Here is a 22,206-nt window from a genome sequence, read left to right on the forward strand (position 1 = left end):
TTTATACGTACACATGTGTTTTATGTTTTTAAATTCCTACATATGTATATACATACATTCCTCTTTTGTGAATACTTTATAATCTTAAAAAATAAGTATACCTATATACCTTTTATAATGTACATATGAATATACTTACATTTTTAGTTTATAATACTTACAGATTTTTTTATTTAATATATATATTTATACACATTTTTATACTCTATAATTATGTGCATTTCTTATTTCCATAACTTAAAATTTTTACATGCATACATATCTTTTACATAATTATCTTTGTTTCATTTATTATCATTGTTATTTGGTGTTTGTTTATTTATTCATGTACACTTTTACTTTTCTAAATTGTTAGTTCTGTTTATTTATTCGTTTGCTTTGTTTATGTAATCGCCTCGTCATTTCATTTTGCCTATTATATTGTTGTTGCTCACATTACTATGCTTACCTTGTTGTATTCGTTATTGTCTTGTCATGTATATTAACACCAAACATCAAAAGGAAGATTTTTCTAAATAAGGCAATATTTCGCATTTGGAAAATCGAGGAAACGTGCCCTAACGTGCTGGGTTTCGATTTCTCGTTCGACCAAATAGCCAAGTATCCTTTTAAGATTTTCTAAATAAGGCAATATTTCGCGTTTGGAAAGTCGAGAAAACGTGCCCTAACGTGCTGGGTTTCGATTTCTCGTTCGACTAAATAGCCAAATATCCTCTTAAAACTTCAAAGTATGATTTCATTAAACTATAAGGTGATTTTGGTTTCGATGGTTTAGAGTATTGTGTCCTAACGTGCTGGATGTGATATTCCTTCGGAACAAGAGAATCTTATATATCAATTCACGTTATCAGAGTTTCTTTTAAGGATCGTATTTTTAAAACTCTTCAAAATTTTCAATTTTCAACACTAAGACACTAATTAATCAACTAGGTACCAATTTTGGGCGCATCGAGGGTGCTAATCCTTCCTCGTCCGTAACCGACTCCCGAACCTATTTTTTGAATTTCGTAGACCAAAATCGTTGTTTTAATAAAAATTAAATTGTTTATTAAAAATAACCACATTTCGAGGTGACCCGATCACACCTCATCAAAAAAAGATTGGTGGCGACTCCCATTTTCGTTTTCATTTTTCAAATCCAAGTCGACCCCGTTTTAACAAAAAAAAGGTGTCAACACTAGATACTCGGTGCAAGTAAGTATTGCAACGCTTAATGTTTATGCGTATAAAATGGTTTAGCAAAATTTATGAGGTAAATGCCTTCAATTAGTAGCTAAATCATATTTTTTGAGAACAAATATTTTTGTATATATGTATAAGGATATGACATTTTACATGAATTGAGACTTGCATGCATTATTAAGTGGGAGTGTTATGCATTATTTAGTGAAAAATAATTTTTTTAATTAAAATAAATCCTATAAAATAATACTAAAAGATAATTTTTTAATAATTCTCTAAATGTTAATTAAATAAAAATGTTTTGCTAATGAATATGTTTATAGTACTATATCTTAGTTACTAATTAAGTGATCATCTATATAAAACATTAAGTATAGTTTAATATGACTCTAAAGTTTAATTAAGTGATAATGATTGCAATAATAATAGTGAAAAACTAATAATAATAAAATAATTTTTTGGTAAACACTATTAATAAAATAATTATAATTATTATTTTTGTATATTAATAATATTTTATCATATTTGTTTGAAAAGAAACTTGAAAGTAAAAATCAAATTATTTTTGTTATCATTACCTAATAATTGCTATGAAATACAAGAATAGAAAGAGTAAAAATAAGAATAAAATAAAGAATAAAAAGAAAGTAAAGACAAAAGAATGTATCTTATTCGTCAATAGAGACGTATACAATGCTTCTCCAAAATCTATATTTATAGACATAATAAATATAAAGGAAATAAAACTCTACTTCTAATGAACATTAGAGTCCTAATGTATATCAAACTTATCTTGATCTTAATGGACATACACTTAATAATAAAATATTCATAATACTCCCCATTTGATGTGACTGACTGGATATTTAACAAACATTTATAGGTAAATGCCTTCTATAATTATTTTATATTTAATAACACTTTTATTATTTGATATTAACATTATTTTATCTTGTAAAGTTGAATGAAAAAATGAGAGTCGAAATGCAATTACTTTGTAACAAAATAGTCCATCTTCAGTGATAAAAGTGGTCTTCTCTTGGTCTTTTCCGACTAAGAAGATCTTATTGTACTCGAAGAAAGCATCTATGAAGCTTATGTATTTATGTCCCATAAAGGCATCTATCAACCTATCAATGAAAGGGAGGGAGAAGCTATCTTTCGAGCATTCCTTATTGAGATTGGTGAAGTCAACGCATATTCTCCACTTTGTTGGAAAAATCAATTTAAAAAATAGTGTTTTTAGGCATGACGAAAGTTAAATTTTTTTTAAAGTGAGCATTGTGATATTTATAACAATAAACCTTTAATTGAAATTTTACATGTGCTTTTTACGAGGTAGTCTAAGTCATTTTTCAGCTTTCTACTGAACGACCTTCTCCACTATCCTCAAACCCCAAATTGCTTTGAGTGTGGGCTCAAACAAAACAAACCAAGCGCAAAAAATAAAAAATTTCTTAAATTTTAGTGAGAAAGTTAATTCTCTCTATAGACTAAAAACTACAAGCTTTCACAGAAAATAAAAATTTCAAAAATAAATTACCATTATTTTCTGACAGAATAGTGGCCCTCAATGATTTCTATAAGTAGGTAAACCCATAATTCCTATTTATAAAGAAATAATACAAGAGTTTTGCTTGAATAATTTGTAATTAAATAATAATATTTTAATAGAAAATACGAAGTTGAACACAAAGAGACCGACGACATCCCTAAGGAAACTAGGGTTTGTCGCCCCTCACATTAAAACTGGGTCTTTTGGATCTTTCATGTATTGAGTACAACTATATGTGTTATCCAGACTTTTATGAACCCGATAACTATTTTCTATTTCGAAAAAAAATATTGAATTGATTTATTAATTCCGTTAATCAAAATAAATAATTTAATATTCTCAATTAAATTATTTTTTCAACTCAATTCTAATTTCGTTAAAATCATGACAGATTTATTGTATTAGAATTTATGAAGAATATATTTAATTGCCTCATTCATGAAATTAGGTGACTAATTAATTTAATTCTCACTTCAAATGACTAATTAATTTAATTCTCACTTTGAACTTCCATTATTGAGCTATGAATTCCACAAATGCAAGTGAAGTTATGCCATACAAAAGTCATATACTCGACGTATTAGTTTTCGGCTCTATTATTAATTGAGCATAGGCTATCAATATATCAAAGTATATGAGTCACACACAAATAGTTAGCCACTTACTCAAGATTGAGATAAGTTACACTATGAACATCATAAATGAATAAATCCATAAAAAAATTTAGGATCTATTCTACTCGGGTCCAATCCTATATATTGTTAGTCCAGTCAGTCACATCTATGTATCTATCTTCTAGGAGTCATCTGCTTTGATACCCAAGACAATGTATCTCCCCATTTGGATTGGATAGACAACATATTAGTCTTTTAATCGAGTTGCTCGATTCCGAATAGACTAAGGACATCTTTAGATTATCTACTAATATAAGTTGTCTTTCTCGCATTATGATCCGGCCACATAATTCCACTTAATATTAGTTAAATATTTAGATAATCAGTGAGTCAATATTTCTTTCATTTTACTTTACGTTAAAAAAATGTTGAAGATAATATACAAGAGATATTAATGATAATGATGGAGTTTTATTAAACCAACTTGTTAAAAAAATTATAAATATATAGATGTAACACTACAATAAGGGTACTAAATCCTAACACACTATTAGTTTTGGGCACTATCACCACATTTGAAATCCACTCGAAGTAAGTGATTTCCCTAATGAATCCTGCTACTGACAACTTATTGACCTCTTGCCTGGAAACATCAACCATGGCCTCTGAGAATTTTCTTTTCTTTTGGTTTATTGGTCTAGGCTTAGGATCTACTCCCAAAGAATGTTGAATCATGAATAGGTGAATTTTAGGCATGTTTGCCACCGACCAAGAAAAAATATCCTGACATTCTCTCAACAAAGAACTCAACCATTCTTTCTCGAACGGTGAGAAGGTGGAAGTAGTTTGTGTGACTCTTTTCGAGTCCTCATCACACAAGCGGAGTGTTTTCGTCTACTCTGCCCCATTAGCCTTTCGAAGTTTGGCCTCTGATCTTGCATCCAAACTTTCCAAATTCAACATAGCCTTTCCAATGATGTTAATTCCCCCAAGAGTCCTAGATTGAAAATCATTGTAACCTACTGAGGGGGAAGGAGTTCATGATTTTCCTTTGTTAATTGTAGCAAAGCAATAATGGCACTGCTTAACCATTCACTGGTTAGACTTCATATATCCTTCGTTGGAGGACGTGGGAAACTGAACCATTATGTAGAACGTGGAGACAACCATTTTGGCCATTCTCATAATAGGCCTCCAAAAAATGACATTATAAGCAACTGAATCATCCAAGACAAGGAATTTGACCATATCCATAACATGCTCACCATCACCCAAGGTTACAAGAGGGTGATTGGGCCTTTAACTGTGATCAGTTGGTTAGCAAAGCTATAAACATGAATGGCTTTCTTTAAAGATGATTATTTGATGCCTATTTGATGGAAGGCCTTAGCTGTAAGCATGTATATCGATGTTCCTGTGTCAATATGAATTCTCTTTACTTGGAATGAGACGATGGTGGTAGAGACTACAAGAGGGTCATCACCTTTAACATCTCATACTTCTTTTTCATCAACCTTCGAGAATTTCATTTGCTAAGAAGAAGATGCTTTGGGCTTCTTTAGTGGAGCAAAAACAAATATGGTGCTCCATTGGTGCCCCTTTTGATTGGAGTGCAAGGTTGTCCATTCAATGTTACTGCCAAGTAATACATCAGTCACCCCCACACTAACTACTTTCCCCTTAATCTATAATTGTCTTGAGCCTGAAACGATACGATTGTGGGAAAAATCTAGTTCGAAAATGGTTTTTCTATGCAACGAAAAATAAAAATTTTGAGAATTGACTAAATTTTTTATATTTATAGCAATAAACCCTAGACCGAATTCGCACTTGTGTTTTTGGATAGACGGATCCTTGCCGTTCCCAGCTTTCAACCAAATGATCTTATCCACTATTCTCGTACCACAAAATGCTTTGAGTATAGGCTCGCGCTAATCGGATCAAACACGAAACCAAAAATAGTTTTTTTTTCTTTAGTGTGAAAATGAAAATCTCTTCTCAAATAAAAATTGGCAGAATCCTTATTCCGGAATATATATTTAATTATTATAGAATAAAAGTCTCTTTAGTTTCAGGCTGAATAATAATATCTTAAAGTTGTGTAAATAGCCCTACCGATGCTATCTATTTATAGGGAGAGAATGTAGAATCCTTGTAGAATTATAGAAGTTTATTTCAACTAAAAAAAATAAACACCTAGTCTAACTAGAAGTCTATGTAGTGGCAACCCTAGCTATTTTTACTAGGGTTTGTCTTCCACCTTTTTTTTGCATAAGGGGCTTTTATGATTCTTCCATATTGGGTCCAATTATGAGTACTTCCTAGGCTTTTAACTTAATACTTTATAATTTGATTCAACCTAATATTTATTTTTCTATTCCCAAAAATAAGCTTCAATATATTTCCAATTAAATAATCTTCTCAACTCAATTCTAATTCCGTTAAAATTAGGGGTGAGCGTTCGATCAAATCGAGTTAAATCGAGTGAAAGGAATTCGAGTTAATCGAGTTGACGAGTCTTATTTTATCATTCTAACTCGACTTGAATTTTTTTCAAATCGAGTCGAGTGAAATAAAATTCGAGTCGAGTTGAATCGAGTAAAATTGTTCAAGTTATATTAAAAAATTAACATGTCAAATTAAAATCTTGTTACAGTATAACTAATTTCATGTTAAAGCACATAAATTTGAAACTATATATATTTGAAAACTTTTTCAAAGAAAATATTTTTTAGTTAAATAAACTTGAATCATTAACTAACTTATTTAGGTCCACAAAATTATTATTCTAGAAAATTTTTAATATTTGAACTTTATATATTTTTTAATTTTTTTTGAAAATGTTATAATTTTTTTAAAAATATAAATTTTAGAATTTTTATAAATATTTTGAATTTTAAAAATTATTTTTATTTTTTTTTAATTTTTGTTGAGAGAGAGACCAATTTGATCATTTTCAAACTTGATAAAGACTAAAAGGGTATTTACACTAATTTGTTATTCGAATTATTCGAAATGTAAAATCCAACTTGAAACTCAAATTACTTATTCAAGTTGACTCGAATAATTCGAATAACTCGATTCGATTAACTAGAAATTTGAATTTTTTTCGATTTTTTCGAATCGAATCGAGTTTTGCTCATCCCTACTTAAATCATGATGACTTTACCATAAAAGAATTTATGAGAAAATATATTTAATATTTCCACATTCAACAGTTTATTATGACCAAATGATTTTGTTTTCCATTTTTGAACTTCATTTAATTCGAAAAACATAAATTTATTTCCAAGTCATTTTTCATTTTCATTTTGGAGAAAACCAAAATCATTTCCAAATAATTCCATTTCTCCATTTTTGTTTTGGAGAAAACCATAATCATTTCCAAATGTTTCTCGTTTCTCCATTTGTGTTCATTTGATTCAACATGCAATTCATTTCTAGTTTCACCGAGTTAGTGGAGGGACTGATTGAACATATGCGATTAAGGCTCAAATGATTTATAATTAAGTTATAACTTTTTTCCTATTAATTATATACTCATTTAGTCACGAAGTCATTCCACTATAGTATCGAGATTGAGCTTTTCCTAACAACATATCATTACGAAAGCAACTCGAACAGTGCCCGTCCAATGACATTGCCATAAGTATGTTACCCTCATAGGATATCTTTAATCTCTTTGGGATAATATCCATTCTCCTAATATGATCCTATTTTATCTCATGGTAACCATTACATCGTCCTTCATGAAAAATTAATTACCATCAAATAGTAATCAAGTCATCCATCACAAAAATGAACGACCAGTGGCCACGTTTACTTTTCATATTCCATGTAATGCCAATGAGAGGATATCATTTACCCATGTCTCGAGCTATGAATTCCACTATTGCGAATGATGCTATATACTCCAGAAGTCGTATACCCTACGCACCAACTTTCAGTTTCTTATCTATTTGAACTTAGACTTTTAATTACATCAAAGTACGAGTCACGCATACATAGTCTATCATCCACTCAAGATTTAGGTATGCCACACTATGAACGTCACAAGTGAATAAGTCCATAAATAGATTTAGGATTTATTCTTCTTGGGTCCAGTACGATGCACTATCAGTCCAGTCAATCACATCTATGTTGTAATACCCCCTACCCGTATTCGTCGCTGGAATAGGGTACGAGGCATTACCAAATTTTACCAAATAATTTTTTTGTTATTACGAGTTAAATACTATTCATTTATTGAAACATGTCATGACGTCCCTTGGATGGGCCTTCGAAGCCCAAAACATACATCGGGACCAAACCGGGATTAAATCGAAACCATAAGAAATTTTTCACAAAATCCCAAAGTTTTTTTTTTGAACTCAATATAATCCCTTTATAAATATCTAATCTTCCCTAGAATTTTAAACCGAGACCAATCCAACACAGCCAATCCATTTCAACATATTTTCAAGATAGATTTAACATATTCATAAGATAACCTCATCACATACCAAAACCATAATTTGTTAGCCATACGAATGGCTAACCTTACATTCATTTCACATTAACATTTACTTTATTAGCTTATACATGCCATTGATTTCCAAAATAAAGTATCTTTATATACTGAAATATTGAGGTTGATAGTGTGATACATCTCTGACCAAATTCGACCTCTGAGCTTTTAACCCTACAAAACAGGGGAAAAAGAAACAGGGTAAGCACTTTGTGCTTAGTAAGTTCATGTAACAAGAATTATACTTACCTAATATTTTCAATACAATGCAATAAACATTTGTACACCCATTCAATACATTATTCCCTTAACATGCGCAAACTCAACATTCAAATTAGTCCAATAATTTCCTTGTATCAATAATATATACCATGATTGATGAGCTCATCAATTCCATGATTTCCATTCCCTTGTTATTTTTCCATATTTATCTCGTTGAATTTCTCAAAATTTTGATGGATTTTCAGGGGTACACTTTAGTGTACAAATCCGGGTCCGTCAATTCATATTCATGTGCGCACATTTCCATTTCAGAGAGTACACTCCCGCGAACCTCATCCTTACAGCGGGATTACCAGTCCAAGCTAAATCCCCTATAATATAAACTCATAGAGTATTGTCGAGATTACTAGTCCAGGCTAAATCCTCTGCAATGACAATTACACTAATGAGCTTGGATCTGAATTACTAGTCCAGGCTAAATTCAGACCCTAATTTGGATTACCCGTCCAAGCTAAATCCATTTTCCACATATTCTTCGGGAGGGCTATATCAGAATAGGATCACCCGTTAATTCCTTTTCAGAGATCCATCGAATTTTCCTTCCATTCAACTGGGATTTCTTCCCCTTTTTATCAAATATATCAATGTTTCATCAATTTTCATAAAATGAACATTCAAATCATGTTCACATCAATAACAAACATTTTAAACATTTAAGAATATAATTCAAGTTACACGAACTTACCTCGATACTTGTTCGTAAACAAAAATCTACTAATCCCGAACTTTTTCTTTTTCTCGATCTAGCTTTGTACTTGAATTTTCTGGATCTAAATAAATAAATTTAATTATTAATCTAATACATTTCATGTTCATATGTAACATTCTCTATAATTCCATTATTATTTATAGTGCATTCAAAGCTATCTCATTGAGTCATAGTCACTAAATTATTTATATCTTGAGCTACAGAACTCCAAATTAAGATATGCTAATTTTCCCCAAAACTAGACTCACATATATTCTTACCATAAAATTTTCAGAATTTTTTGTTTAGCCAATAAGTGCAATTTATTCTTTAAAGTTTCCCCTATTTCACTGTTCAATAGTTCCGACTCCTCTTCACTAAAAATTAATTATATCATTGTACAGAATTTGGATGATGTTCTCGTTTATTTCTTTTGAAAATATACTCATTAAGGATTTTAAACATATAAATTTAAGCCCCTAATTATTTTTATCCAATTTTTTATAATTTTCCAAAGTCAAAACAGGGGAACCCAAATTCATTCTGACCTTGTCTAAAAAAATCTATTATATCTCATGATTTACAATTCCATTACTTACACTGTTTCTTTTATAAGAAATTAGACTCAATAATATTTAATTTCATATTTTATTCATCCTCTAATTCGATCTCTACAATGTTTTGTGATTTTTCAAAGTTAGACTACTGCTGCTGTCCAAGACTGGTTTAGTGCATGATGTTAATTACCATTTTCCCCTAAGCTTTGAATAAATGATAATTTCATCCCTACTCAATTAACCTCTCAATTGAGCTAATTTTTCTCAATTAACACTTTATTCTATCACTTTAAACGGCTTTATAACATTTGGAAATCAGAATTTTAGCACTATACTTTAATTCCAAACTTTTTCACAATTAGGTCCTACAAATCAATTTCTATCGAAATTGCCTAATAAAATCATCTCATAAACAAATTAAAGCTTAAATTTCATGATATTTCATCATAAACTTATAACACTCAACCATAGTGACTTTAAATTTCATCCATGAAATCAAAAACTAATGAATTTAGTAATAGAACCTAGTTGTAAAAGTCTTAGAAACACAAAAATTACAAGAAAAAGGAAATGATTAACTCACTTGGTGAAACAATTATGAAGTACCACCTTGAATAAACCCCTAGGACGTTTTTGGCTGATGATAATGAAGAAAACATGAAGAGAATTCTAGATATTCCAATTTGGTCTCATTTTTATGTTAGTAAAATTTGTTATTTTCCCATTTTACCTTTATTTCACTAATTCTCCTAATTTTTCTCAGCTTATGCCGCCCAAAATGTCTCCTTTTGGTTTATTTACAATTTATGTCCCTCCTCATTTAACAATTGAGCTATTTAATCCTTCTAGTAACTTTTACACCTTTTTCAATTTTGTCCTTTTTACTTAATTGACTACCCAAACATTAAAATTTTCTAACGAAATTTTAATACCATATTACTAACATTTCATAAATATTTATAAAAATATTTTTGACTCGGTTTTATGAGATCGAGGTCTCGATACCTTATTTTTACCCAATTTCTTCAATAATTTCTTTTTCTAACTAACTACTAAATCGGTAAAATTCTTCGATCTATATTTTCATACGATTTTCATATCATATCAATATTCATGGAAAAATATTAAAATATATTTATCTTTAAATCGGATTTGTGGCTACGAAACTACTGTTTTGATAACCTTGAATTTAGGCCATTATATATGTATCTATCTTCTGGGATTCATCTCCTCCGATGTCCACGATAAAACATCTTCCTCAATTTGACTTAATAGATGACATATTAGTATTTCAATCTGTTTTCTCATTTCCGATTAGACTAAAGATATATTTAGGTTTATCTACTAATAGAAGCTGTCTTTTCGTATTACGATCCAACCATGTAATACCACTATATTATTAGTTTAAACATTAGACAAATTAGTGAGTGACATTTGCTTCCATTTTGATTTGCATGCAAAAACCACGTGAGGATAATATACAAAGTATTAATGTAATTCATGAATAATTTTATTAACCAATCTTTCGAAAAAAATTATAAGTGTACTTAGACAAAAAAATACTACATTTAGGGCACCAAATCCAACAACTGCTTCTCTCTCATTGGACTTGTTCCTTAGATAAGGTTATTGGGCCAAAAATAATTTCAGATGACCTTTTTGGAAGGCCATCTTGATTGTATCCTTAAAATGGATAAAATCTTTAATTTAATGACTTAGAGCATTATGAAACTCACAATTATAAGACCATAGCTACTGTGGTGTTGGCTTAAGAGCATTAGCGAAGGGACCTCTAACACCCATTGGGACTGTACTTGGCTCAAAATATGGGTTGGGGAAAAAAGTTAGTTGATGGTAGGTCCTGAAGAAATTGTAAGGGGCTTTGCTCCTTTGACCTTGTCTGCTCTTGTCATTTTAGATGACTCTTGGGTGATAGGAGGAACTGATAGTAAAGATCATTCATTGCCCCTTAGTATGGGGCATTATGATGTTTATTCCCCCTATCACCTACTTGGGGATGAGCCCTGTGTTGATTCGCATAGCTCCGCAAAAAGGATGAGTTGTGTGAAGGACTTGGGGTCTTGATTCTTGGTGATGAGGAGTCTGGCATTGCCCTGTTGTATTTCATCATTCTTTATAAATCTTTGAGCAATCTCATACAAGGTAGAGAGCTTGTTTGGGAGGTTTCTCACGATATTATACTTTAGAAATTGATGGGTGATACCTATAATAAAGGCTTGGATGGCTAAGTCATTCGAGACCCCTCTTACAATCCTTGTGGAAATGTTGAATCTTCATAGGAGAAATCATGGATGGATTCATCCTTATTCTAGAAAATAAACATCGAGTAAGTAGGGGATTGTTGCAAGGTTTTATTGACAAAAAATCTACTCATAACCAAGTTAGCCAATTGATCAAAGTTGTGGGTAGATCCTCTTGGCAGTGACAAGTACCATGCTTGAGTAATATGGGTAAGCGTCATAGAGAAGACTCTATATTTGATTTTATCGAATGCATCTAAGATGTTCATGTGGTTGTTATAATAGGTCAAATGATCCTCAAGTTCTCTCAAACCTCCATAGAAGACTTTTAGAAACTTCAAAGATGAGGGAAGGTTGTAGGCCAACACCTTTATAGTGAGTGGTTTGTTGTCGTAACTCTAGGAAGCTTCATCGACTTTAGCCCTCCCAAAATTCCTATAACAATTCTCTTTTTAGTTCCTGAATTTTCTCCTTCAATGGAGTATCATTGTCATGGGGGCCTTTGCCTTAGGAACTAGCCAAGCGAACATTGTTCAATTGAGGTAAATTCTGTTGCATCTGATATTGTTATTTGTGGATGATGGATTTGGCAATTTCCTCCTTCTGGAGTTGATTGTTTCTTTGGCGGGGTGCCTGCTTACCTTGACCTCTTTGATCAATTACTCATTTTGGGTAATTTTCAAGTCCAACAAGTGTTGGCGATCCTATTATTTCTGCAAAGTGTTGTTGCTCGAAAAGTCGAGCTTTAATGAGACACATTTTCTTTTGCATGTTTGTAAGCTATTGTTGGGAACCTGAGTCTGGGTGTTGTAAGTGGTGGTGGTTTCGTTGCCCTAAGAAGGTTGAACAAACCACCAAGGTAGAGGAAGAAATTGGTAATAGGGTTGATAGGTGTGAGTATCTTTAGGGAGAGTGAAGGAAGTGCCTAATAGAGGTTGAGACTCATGTTGGGTTGCCTAGTTGGGGTTGAAAGGTGATTGTTGGCTAATCTATATATGTGGCTAAGTCTGGGTTTAGGATGAAAGAAGCTTAAGGTTAGGGTTTGTTGGGTTAGCATAGGTTTTAGTTGAAAAATGAGTCATGGTTCGATCCACACTCACCACACCAATTGTTGATACTAGTGTTTAATAATGAGGAGAAAGTAGTGGTTGTTTAGAGGTAGGTTCACCTATGACAGATGAAGAGTCGAAAAAAAGGACTAAGAAAGGATAAGGTAAAAAGACTTAGGAGGATATGGAGAGGAGGAAGTTGTTTAAGTATTAGGTATAGTGCTTAATGAAGAAGATAATTTACTCTTTGTATGCGGGGGTATATATAGGGGAGGGTCCTCTATCACGTAGTGATAGTGCCATGTCAAGAATACAGATGATAACCTATTCACGTGGTGGGCTAGGTGGCAAATTTGTTATATGTCAAGTATAGTACTATGTGGTCCTATTCCAACATTTCTTTTCCTAAGATAGTTTGGGGTTGTTATGCCTTAGTGGTCCTTTAGTGATCTCCATAGACAATCAGTAGCAAGTGGCCCCCTATGCGTGTGTGAGGTATGCGGGTAGTGAGCACTACCGATGGTACAAGATGGAGGGCCATCCATGAACACCTTCTAAGCTGCCTCTTGTGCTGCCATGTGTCTAAGCTAGAGTAGGAGTATAACAACAACGTATAAATTGTGCCACATAGGATTTGTTTCCTTTTTTGTAACCTTATAGTACTGTAATATATACGAAATGTATATTGTATTAAAACATGGATAAATAGTAAAAGTTATAGTCAATGTATGATAAATAACTAAATAAGGTAATCAAATATTATTTTAGTTCAAATCAAAATAATAGAAATATTCATAGAGAAAGTTTGAAGTTGTATTTTTTATGAAACTTATAATGTAATATTTTTATTTAAAATAATAATGAAATATATATTTTAGTCTTTCAACTTTTAAATTACTGTATTTTTTTATGAAACTTTTTTATAAAACATGTATTATTTTGTCGAAGTTGAAATACTACTTGTAAAATTAAACGTTGATAATGACAAAATAGAATGATCGCAAAGTAATAATAAAGAAAAATAAAACATACAGATTTTACGTGGAAACCCTTTTTGGGAAAAAAAACTATGGGCAGATGAGAAGAAAATTCACTAGTGTTGAAAATCGAATGAGACAAGAGGAGTTTCGACTACATCTATTTAAGGGCTGAAAAACCTTATTGTAATCAATGTCAAATAGAAGAAGAGTAATTCTCTATTGATTCTACTTGTGCAATCAATGTCAAATAGAAGAAGAGTAGTTCTATACAGATTTTACTTGTGCAGCCTGGTCCGTACTGCGAGGGCTAGAGGCCCCCACACCCCTGGTGCGAGGATTTGTTGGGCTTCAATCCTCGGCCTTAAGCTCACCATAGATCCCTAGTTTTACTATTGTATTATTTCTTTAACAGGAATTTGGGTCACAACTCTAATACTATTAGAGCTATTTTTAATAGTAATATTTAACTATTTTTAATTGACTTTTTCTATTTCAATATACAAATTTATGTTTATGGTAATTTGTTATATATATATTTTTATGAAACTCACAATAATAAAACATATATGCAATCGAAAATTCACTTTTTTGGGAATTCTGATTGTTAAAATTGAATTTGTAATATAATTACAATTGTTATTATATTAGTACGTAAAATGACAACATAAAAATTTATAAGTTCATATCGCTATAAGATATGATTAAAAAATAATGTATTAATCTAATTAAATTCAATATAAAAGGGTTTATTGTAGGCAATGTTGCTGGGTAGCCTTTATTACTTGTTAATGAAGCCAAAACAGAATGCATCGATATCTTATATTTGAAATTGATTTAATTTCATTTATTTAAAAGTTATAAATATATTTTGTAAATTCATATTAAATACTTTTTTAAAATAGAGGTAAATTTTAAATTTTATGTTCGAAATATATTAGTATTAGTATCACAATACCAATAAAAAAAATACATCAATCAATACCATACTAACTAATTTACTACTGTATATAACAAAACAAGTCTCAAATGACTACTTTATATGATACATGCCAAAGTTTATTCATATAAAAATGGTGAAATTTAATTTTTTGCCCTCTATTATACTCTCATATAAGATTTAGTATTTATATTTTAATTTGTCATAATTTAAGTATCCTTTTTTACAATGACATTACTTAGTCAAAATAGTTAATGTCTTTAACTATTTCAATTAAAATGTTAGAACATACTTTTAATAAAAAAAATCTATTTTGTTATGATAAATTGGAATGAATATTTTCTTTTTTTAAAATTCAACCTCAAAATTTCAGCCAGAATAATTAAGGATGTCGACTATATGGACTACTCATGATATTATAAAAGTAGAGGAACCAAATGATGTCAAATTAATTATAAATACTAAATCTCAAATTTAAACAAATAGAAGAACTATAACCATAATTTGACATAAAACAAAATATGTCTAACACAATCATTTATCATAAGATTTAATAAAGAAGAGATAGTCTGCTACCCTAGCACGTCTCTGTCTGCCTCTTTGGCAAGGTTTTGGTTTTCTTGAGTATCTCTCGTTTCAGCGGTATCCCTTCTGATTTAGAGTTTTTGCACAGATTTTTCCGCTTCCACTATTTTAACAGGCGTCTATGGAGTCAGATTTTGCTGGACTATCCCTTGATGAAGAAGAAGAAGAGATCCTGCAAGTACAAAACGATTCAGATCCGGTGAGTGAGGAAGAAATTCTTAGTCTGGTTGGTTGTTTTCTTACAGCCAGTATCATACATTATCCAGCAATGAAAAGCACCATGGCAAATTTGTGGCATCCTGTCAGGGGTGTTCAAATCAGGGATCTGGGGGAGAAAAGGTACTTATTTAAATTTTTTCATAATATAGATATGGAAAGAGTTATTAATGGTGCTCCTTGGACATTTAATAATCATTTACTGATTTTGCACAAGCTGAAAGGAGGGGAAGACCCCCTGAGAGTTCCATTAATTTCTTCACCGTTCTGGGTTCAAGTTCACGGGGTGCCCATTGGATATTATTCGGATAATTTGGCTATGCAATTAGGAAATTTTATTGGAAATTTTCAAGATTATGATGGCTCTAGTTTGGGGAAAGAAAATATGAATTTTATGCGTATTAGGGTTCAAGTTGGTATTCGGCGTCCGCTAAAAAGGAAAAAACAAGTTAAGTTTCGCAACAAATGCTCATATGTTAGATTTCAATATGAAAGACTTACTCTTTTTTGCTTCGACTGTGGCCGTTTAGGCCACAATGATTCCTTTTGTGAAGCTAAAATGGAGGCTGGGGTTGATGTTAATGAACTGGGATGGGATTTGTCCTTGCGAGCACAGTCCAGAAGAGCCCAAGCAATGAATAGTGTCCGGTTAAGGGAGGAAGGAGGTTCTGAAGGGGGAACGAAGAAAATGGGCGCATTTAGGGGAAACAGAGATTGGGGATGTGTCAAAAAATTCGAGGGAATTGTTGATCCTATTCTAGGTTTTAATCTGGAAAGTAACATGCTCTCTTTACAATCAGAAAGGGAAAGAGCTCCATTTGCTGATAATTAAACAGCCATGGAACATGATTTGGAGAATGAGTTGATTATTGGGGAAGAGGGGAAAAAAAGAGTGAGGGAGGATACCGAAGAAAGGAGTGTTATGGAAGGGAGAATCAATAGGGTACCTGACAGCAATCTTTCATTATCGGCGGCTGCCAAGAGGCAAGCCGACCGGTCGCAATGAAAATCTTAAGTTGGAATGTTCGAGGTTTGGGGAATCCTCGACAGTTCGTCGGCTTCGGTATTCTTTGAAGCTTCAAAATCCCCAGGTGATTTTTTTGATAGAGACTAAAATAAACAAGAAAAGGATGGAAAAAATACGAGGAAGCTGTGGTTTTCAGTGTGGAATTGATGTAGAGTCGGTTGGGTCTAGAGGAGGACTCTATCTAGCTTGGCAAGGGAATGTTAATATTGTGATTCAAAGCTTTTCAAATCGTCATATTGATGTGATTGTTGACGAAGGGGATGGGGGAAAGTGGAGACTCACAGGGTTCTATGGTTCTCCTTATTCAGGTGAAAGAGAAGAATCTTGGAATTTGTTGCGACAACTTAGTACTCAAGGTGATTTTCCATGGATGGTTTGTGGGGATTTTAATGAAATCTTATACGATTTTGAGAAGAAAGGTGGATTACCTAGAGAGGAAAGAAGGATGGAAGCTTTTCGAAAGGCTTTAGATGATTGTAATCTGATAGACTTGGGTTATTCAGGCAAGCGGTTCACGTGGGAGAGGGGTAATTCGCCAGAAACAAACATTCAAGAAAGACTTGACAGAGGAGTGGCAACAGAGCAATGGCATTCTTTATTCCCTAATACTCTTATTCAACACCTCCCACATTCATTTTCTGATCATTGTCCACTTCTTATTGATATGAACTTCAGAGTTAAAAGGGCGACAGAAAAGAATTTCAAATTCGAAGCTTGGTGGGTTTTAGATGAGACATTCTTCAACGAAATCAAACGCATTTGGGAAAATTCCACAGGAGATTTTTTATACAGGCTGGAAAACTTAAAAAAAGGATTAGAGAGGTGGGGAGCTTTGGTCCAGCAAAGGAGGAAGATGAATAAAGAGGCTTTAACTTCTAGACTGAAAGTTTTACTTGAATCAGAGAGAAGTGATGAGAACCTGGCAGAGATTATTGATACAAAACTCCACCTGAACTTTGAGATTGACAAGGATGAAAGATATTGGGAGCAAAGGGCCCGAATTAACTGGCTGAAATATGGAGATAGAAATACAGCTTTCTTTCACAAACAAGCGTCTCAAAGAAGGAAGCATAATAGGATCCAAAGATTACAATTTGAAGATGGAAGGGAGACAGAGGATTGCAGGGAGATGGAGGTCATTGGTAGTTCATATTTTTTAAAGTTATTTTCAGCAGGAGGGTAAAATTGCTACGTGAAAATTTTGTCAGGCATTGATAGATGTATTTCTGAGGAAGATAACAGTAAACTGAAGGCAAGGTACACGAAGGAGGAGATATGGGAAGCCCTTTCAAAAATAGGACCGACGAAGGCTCCAGGAGATGATGGTTTTCCAGCCTTATTTTATCAAAAATGCTGGCCAATTATTGGTGATGACGTCTCTAATTTTTGCCTCCAAAGATTAAATGAAGGTATGGATTTGCGTTCAATTAACAAAACAAACATTGTGCTCATCCCAAAAATCCAGAATCCCTCAAGAATTACTCAGTTTAGACCTATTAGCTTATGTAATGTGATCTATAAACTGATTGCTAAAGTCATTGCAAATAGACTTCGGGGAGTAATTCATAAATGTATTAATTTAGCACAGAGTGCTTTTGTTCCAGGAAGGTTGATTTCTGATAATGTGCTACTTGCTTATGAAATTCTTCACACCTTAAAGCTCAAGAGGTTGGGAAAAAAGGATTCATGGCTGTTAAATTGGACATGAGTAAGGCTTACGATAGAGTTGAATGGGGTTTTGTGGAAGGGGTGATGAAAAAAATGGGCTTTGATCTAAGATGGGTTGAGTTAGTATTGAAATGTGTCTCTTCGGTCTCATATTCTGTAATTTGCAATGGCAATACTGGACGAACGTTTCTTCCATCTAGAGGTCTCAGACAAGGGGATCCTCTAAGCCCATTATTATTTCTTTTTTGTGGGGAGGGAATCTCAAGTTTAATGAGGCTTGCAGAAAGAGATAATGTTCTTAAAGGTGTTAAAGCAAGTAGAAGCGGGCCAGCTATAACTCACTTATTGTTTGCAGATGACTGCATTTTATTTGCAGAAGCTACTGAAAGGGGTGCGCATTCATTGAAACAGATTCTGAAGGATTATGAAGTGAGTTCTGGGCAATATGTGAATTTTGATAAATCGACGGTTTTCTTCAGTACAAACACAAAAGATAGAGAAAGAGAGGTTGTTTCACAGATCCTTGGGGTCAGAAGAGCAAATGATTTGGAAAGGTATTTAGGGCTTCCTAGTATGGTGGGAAAAAAAAGAGATCGTCTTTTCAAACTCTGAAGGATAGGCTAAAGCAAAAAATCGATAGTTGGAGTATCAAGTTTCTCTCTCAAGGTGGAAAAGAAGTGTTTATAAAAGCAGTTCTCCAAGCTATCCCAAATTACTCGATGGCTTGTTTTTTACTCCCTAGGACTCTTTGTACAGATCTGGATCAAATTATAGCCAAAATCTGGTGGCAAAAGAGACAAAATAAAAAAAGTATCCATTGGTGCGCTTGGAAGAATATTTGTTTACTTAAAGAAGATGGAGGTCTCGGTTTTCGTAATTTTACACAGTTCAATATTGCGTTATTAGCGAAGTAGGGGTGGCGTCTTATTAATTATCCAGATTCATTATTGGCCCGTGTTTTGAAAGCAAAATATTTCCCTAATTCTGATTTCTACGAAGCTCGGTTAGGGAATTTACCTTTATTTACCTGGAAGAGCATTTGGGCTGCGAGAGGACTCCTTGAAAGAGGACGTGGATGGAGGGTAGGGAGAGGTGACCAAATTTCATCTGGACCAATTCGTGGATACCAGGGAACGAAGCAGACAGAATACCGATTCAAGATGGAAATGATAATATTAAATTAGTCTCTAATTTAATTGATTCAAATAGTAGGAGTTGGAAAATAGAGTTGATTAGAAATACCTTCCAACCGGTCATAGCGGAGAAAATTTTGAAGATCCCATTGGCGGAGACAGTACAAGAGGACTTTCAAGTATGGAGAGGAGAACCGACAGGGGAGTTCTCCGTAAGGAGTGCTTATAAACTATTGCAGGAAACTAACCTTGATCCTAATGGATTAATGGTACATACCGAGGAAAAAAATTTCTATACTAAACTATGGAAATTACATATTCCTTCAAAAATTCAAATGACAGTATGGAGGATCTCTTGGAACTTTATCCCAACTTTTATCAACCTCAAAATCAAAAAGGTCGTTAGGAATTCCCAATGTCCCAGATGCGGATGTGATGAAGAGGATAGCTGCCATATCTTCCAAAAATGTCCTACATCGATAGAAGTTTGGAATCAGTTGAATCTTTCATGGCTACTGAGTCAGAATAATGATAATATAAGGGATTGGCTTACATGGGTCTTTGCTAGAGGAATTGATGAACAACTTCAACTCTTCTGTTGTAGCCTCTGGTTCATATGGTTCAGTAGAAACCAGCTCGTTTATGAAAGAAAGAACATGTCAGGATCAGAAATCGTAAGGAAGATCAGCGATTATATTACAGAACTTGCAGTTACAAAGGAAGGAAAAATTACCCTTTTGTCTCATGAGTTTTCTCAACAGGTATCCAGAAGAGGCAGGACCATTATTCATTTTGATGCAGCCTTCCACAGTCAGGATTTCAGATCGGCATCAGGATTAATAGCATGGAACGAGGAAGGGGACATACTTGCAACACAGGCAGTTACTCATTCAAACATTGCAAATCCATTTACAGCAGAGGCATATGCAGGATTACAGGCAATAAAACTAGGGATTAGACTGGGAGTCAATAGAATAGACATTATGGGGGATTCGAGAACCATTATCAAGAAATGTCAAAGCAAAAATTTAGACAAATCGATCATTGGAGCAATTATCAGAGATATTCAGATTCATAGCAACAGTTTTCAGGAGATTGAGTTCAGTTTCATCCCAAAGGCGAAAAACATTTATGCACACACTATAGCAAATGAGGCCCTGAGAAGAAATGAATGCTGTTACCTGGAGAAGGAAGTCCCTGTGATAGTTCGGAGAGCGGTGGGAAACCTCTGGCCAAAACCTCCAGATTGAAGGAAGTGAAGAGTTTTCCGGAAGGAAGAGTAGCATAGAAAACGTTTTTATTTTTTATTGAAAGCCTGCTATTCATTATGGCTGGGCATCGGAAATGAAAAAAAGAAATAAATGGTATCCAGCTATTCTTGATTTGACTGGATAGGATAGAATTAGGTGTATTTATTTTTTATTCTTTTGATCGGGATGGATTAACCAGGCCCGTTTTATTTTTTTAGTCTGTTAGTTTTTTTCTTGTAATGGCCTTAGCCCAACTTTTAAGTCTTTTTTATTATGAAATAATTCCAGTCAAATTATTCAAAAAAAAAAGATTTAATAAAGAAATTGATGGTTTTTTTTAAAAATATTATTAATTAATAAAAAATAATTTCAATCATTATAATTCTTTAAATAAAAAATTTTGAAAATTTTAATAAAATTCTAATAAATAATTTAATATAATTAAAGCTATAAAAAATCCTAAAACTTCTTGAAATCACGAACAAAACATTCTAGTTGACTTTATTGTAGGGAATTTAAGTAGTGATTAAAATTCAAATAAGACACAGAAGTTACATTTATTTAATATTGTTTTATGATTTTAACAACAAAGGGGTGGTGGCGCAGTTGGCTAGCGCGTAGGTCTCATAGCTTCTGAGTTATCCTGAGGTCGAGAGTTCGAGCCTCTCTCACCCCATTGTTCCTTTAAATTTTCGGAAATATGAATCCCGAGTAGACAGACAGTAATGGCCGTCCGTCAAAGCCATATAATTTTTCTCGCCACCTGGCGATATATTTGCAATTTTCTTTTACAACTTTTTGTATTATAATTATATTTAACATGTTATATATTTTATAGATCTATTTTTTATCGAATTGATGTCATCTTTTAACTGAGTTAATTCAATTATAAAGTTATTAAAAGATTTCTATTTTTACACAACAATAAATATTATATGGGTAGGATTGCTAAGCTCTTATACTAGATAACACAATACTTTTATCATTAAGCTAAGAGATTATTGACATTTGTTTTTATATTCATAGCTTTTGAATTATTATGAAATGTGTAAAAAAGACTAGGGATAATGAAAAAAATACTTTTATACTTTAACAAAAATTTTAATTTGGTACTTGTACTTTTAATTTGTTTGATATGACACCTCAATTCTTTCTCCGTCAAACCTTTTGAACCCTAGGTTAATGACATTAATACTATATTTGGTTCATTGTAATGAAAAATAATTGTAATCAGTAATTCAATTGTTTGGTTGAATGGAATAGAATAAAACTATAATAATATTCTTATGTATGGTTGAATGGAATAAATACTGTAACAGCATAAAGAAAAGAAAAGCTAACCAGGGTACCATTAACAAAATTTTTTTAGGTAGATGATTATTGTTATTGTTATTAAATTATATTTAATAATAATCCTATTAAAATTTAATAACATTCTTAATATAATTATTATTAAAATAAAAATATATAATATTATAAGATATTATAGCTTACTTTGTTATTTTTAAGCTTCAATGCATCTTTAATGTGCTAGAATATCATTAGCGAAACAAATAATTTAATTATCCTCTAAACTAAAAAGAAAAAGATTAGAAGTAATAAATAGTTTGAGAACTATATTTTACATCCAAACATAATATTCATACATTAACAAAAAGTTACATGATGTCATTAGCTTATATGCTATAATCTATATGTTAAATTTTACAACTTCA

General features: G+C 32.4%; 1 protein-coding gene and 1 non-coding gene across 2 annotated transcripts; both read left to right on the plus strand.

Moving 5' to 3' along the window:
• The first annotated feature begins 15,318 nt into the window (after positions 1-15,318).
• Positions 15,319-16,245, plus strand: LOC121223164 (uncharacterized). Its single transcript, XM_041104257.1, has one exon. It carries the CDS (start codon positions 15,319-15,321, stop codon positions 16,243-16,245), a length of 927 nt encoding a protein of 308 aa, XP_040960191.1.
• A 4,837-nt stretch (positions 16,246-21,082) lies between these two features.
• Positions 21,083-21,167, plus strand: TRNAM-CAU (transfer RNA methionine (anticodon CAU)). The gene is given in 2 exon segments: positions 21,083-21,120; positions 21,132-21,167. It is a non-coding gene; the product is annotated as a tRNA-Met (tRNA).
• Positions 21,168-22,206: the final 1,039 nt, after the last annotated feature.

The sequence above is a fragment of the Gossypium hirsutum genome, chromosome D11, assembly GCF_007990345.1.
Source record: "Gossypium hirsutum isolate 1008001.06 chromosome D11, Gossypium_hirsutum_v2.1, whole genome shotgun sequence".
NCBI classification, from domain to species: Eukaryota; Viridiplantae; Streptophyta; class Magnoliopsida; order Malvales; family Malvaceae; genus Gossypium; species Gossypium hirsutum.

Bases quoted from the DNA above. Each gene is read 5' to 3' on its own strand.
- LOC121223164 (XM_041104257.1), top strand. From the start codon at position 15,319: ATGGAGTCAGATTTTGCTGGACTATCCCTTGATGAAGAAGAAGAAGAG.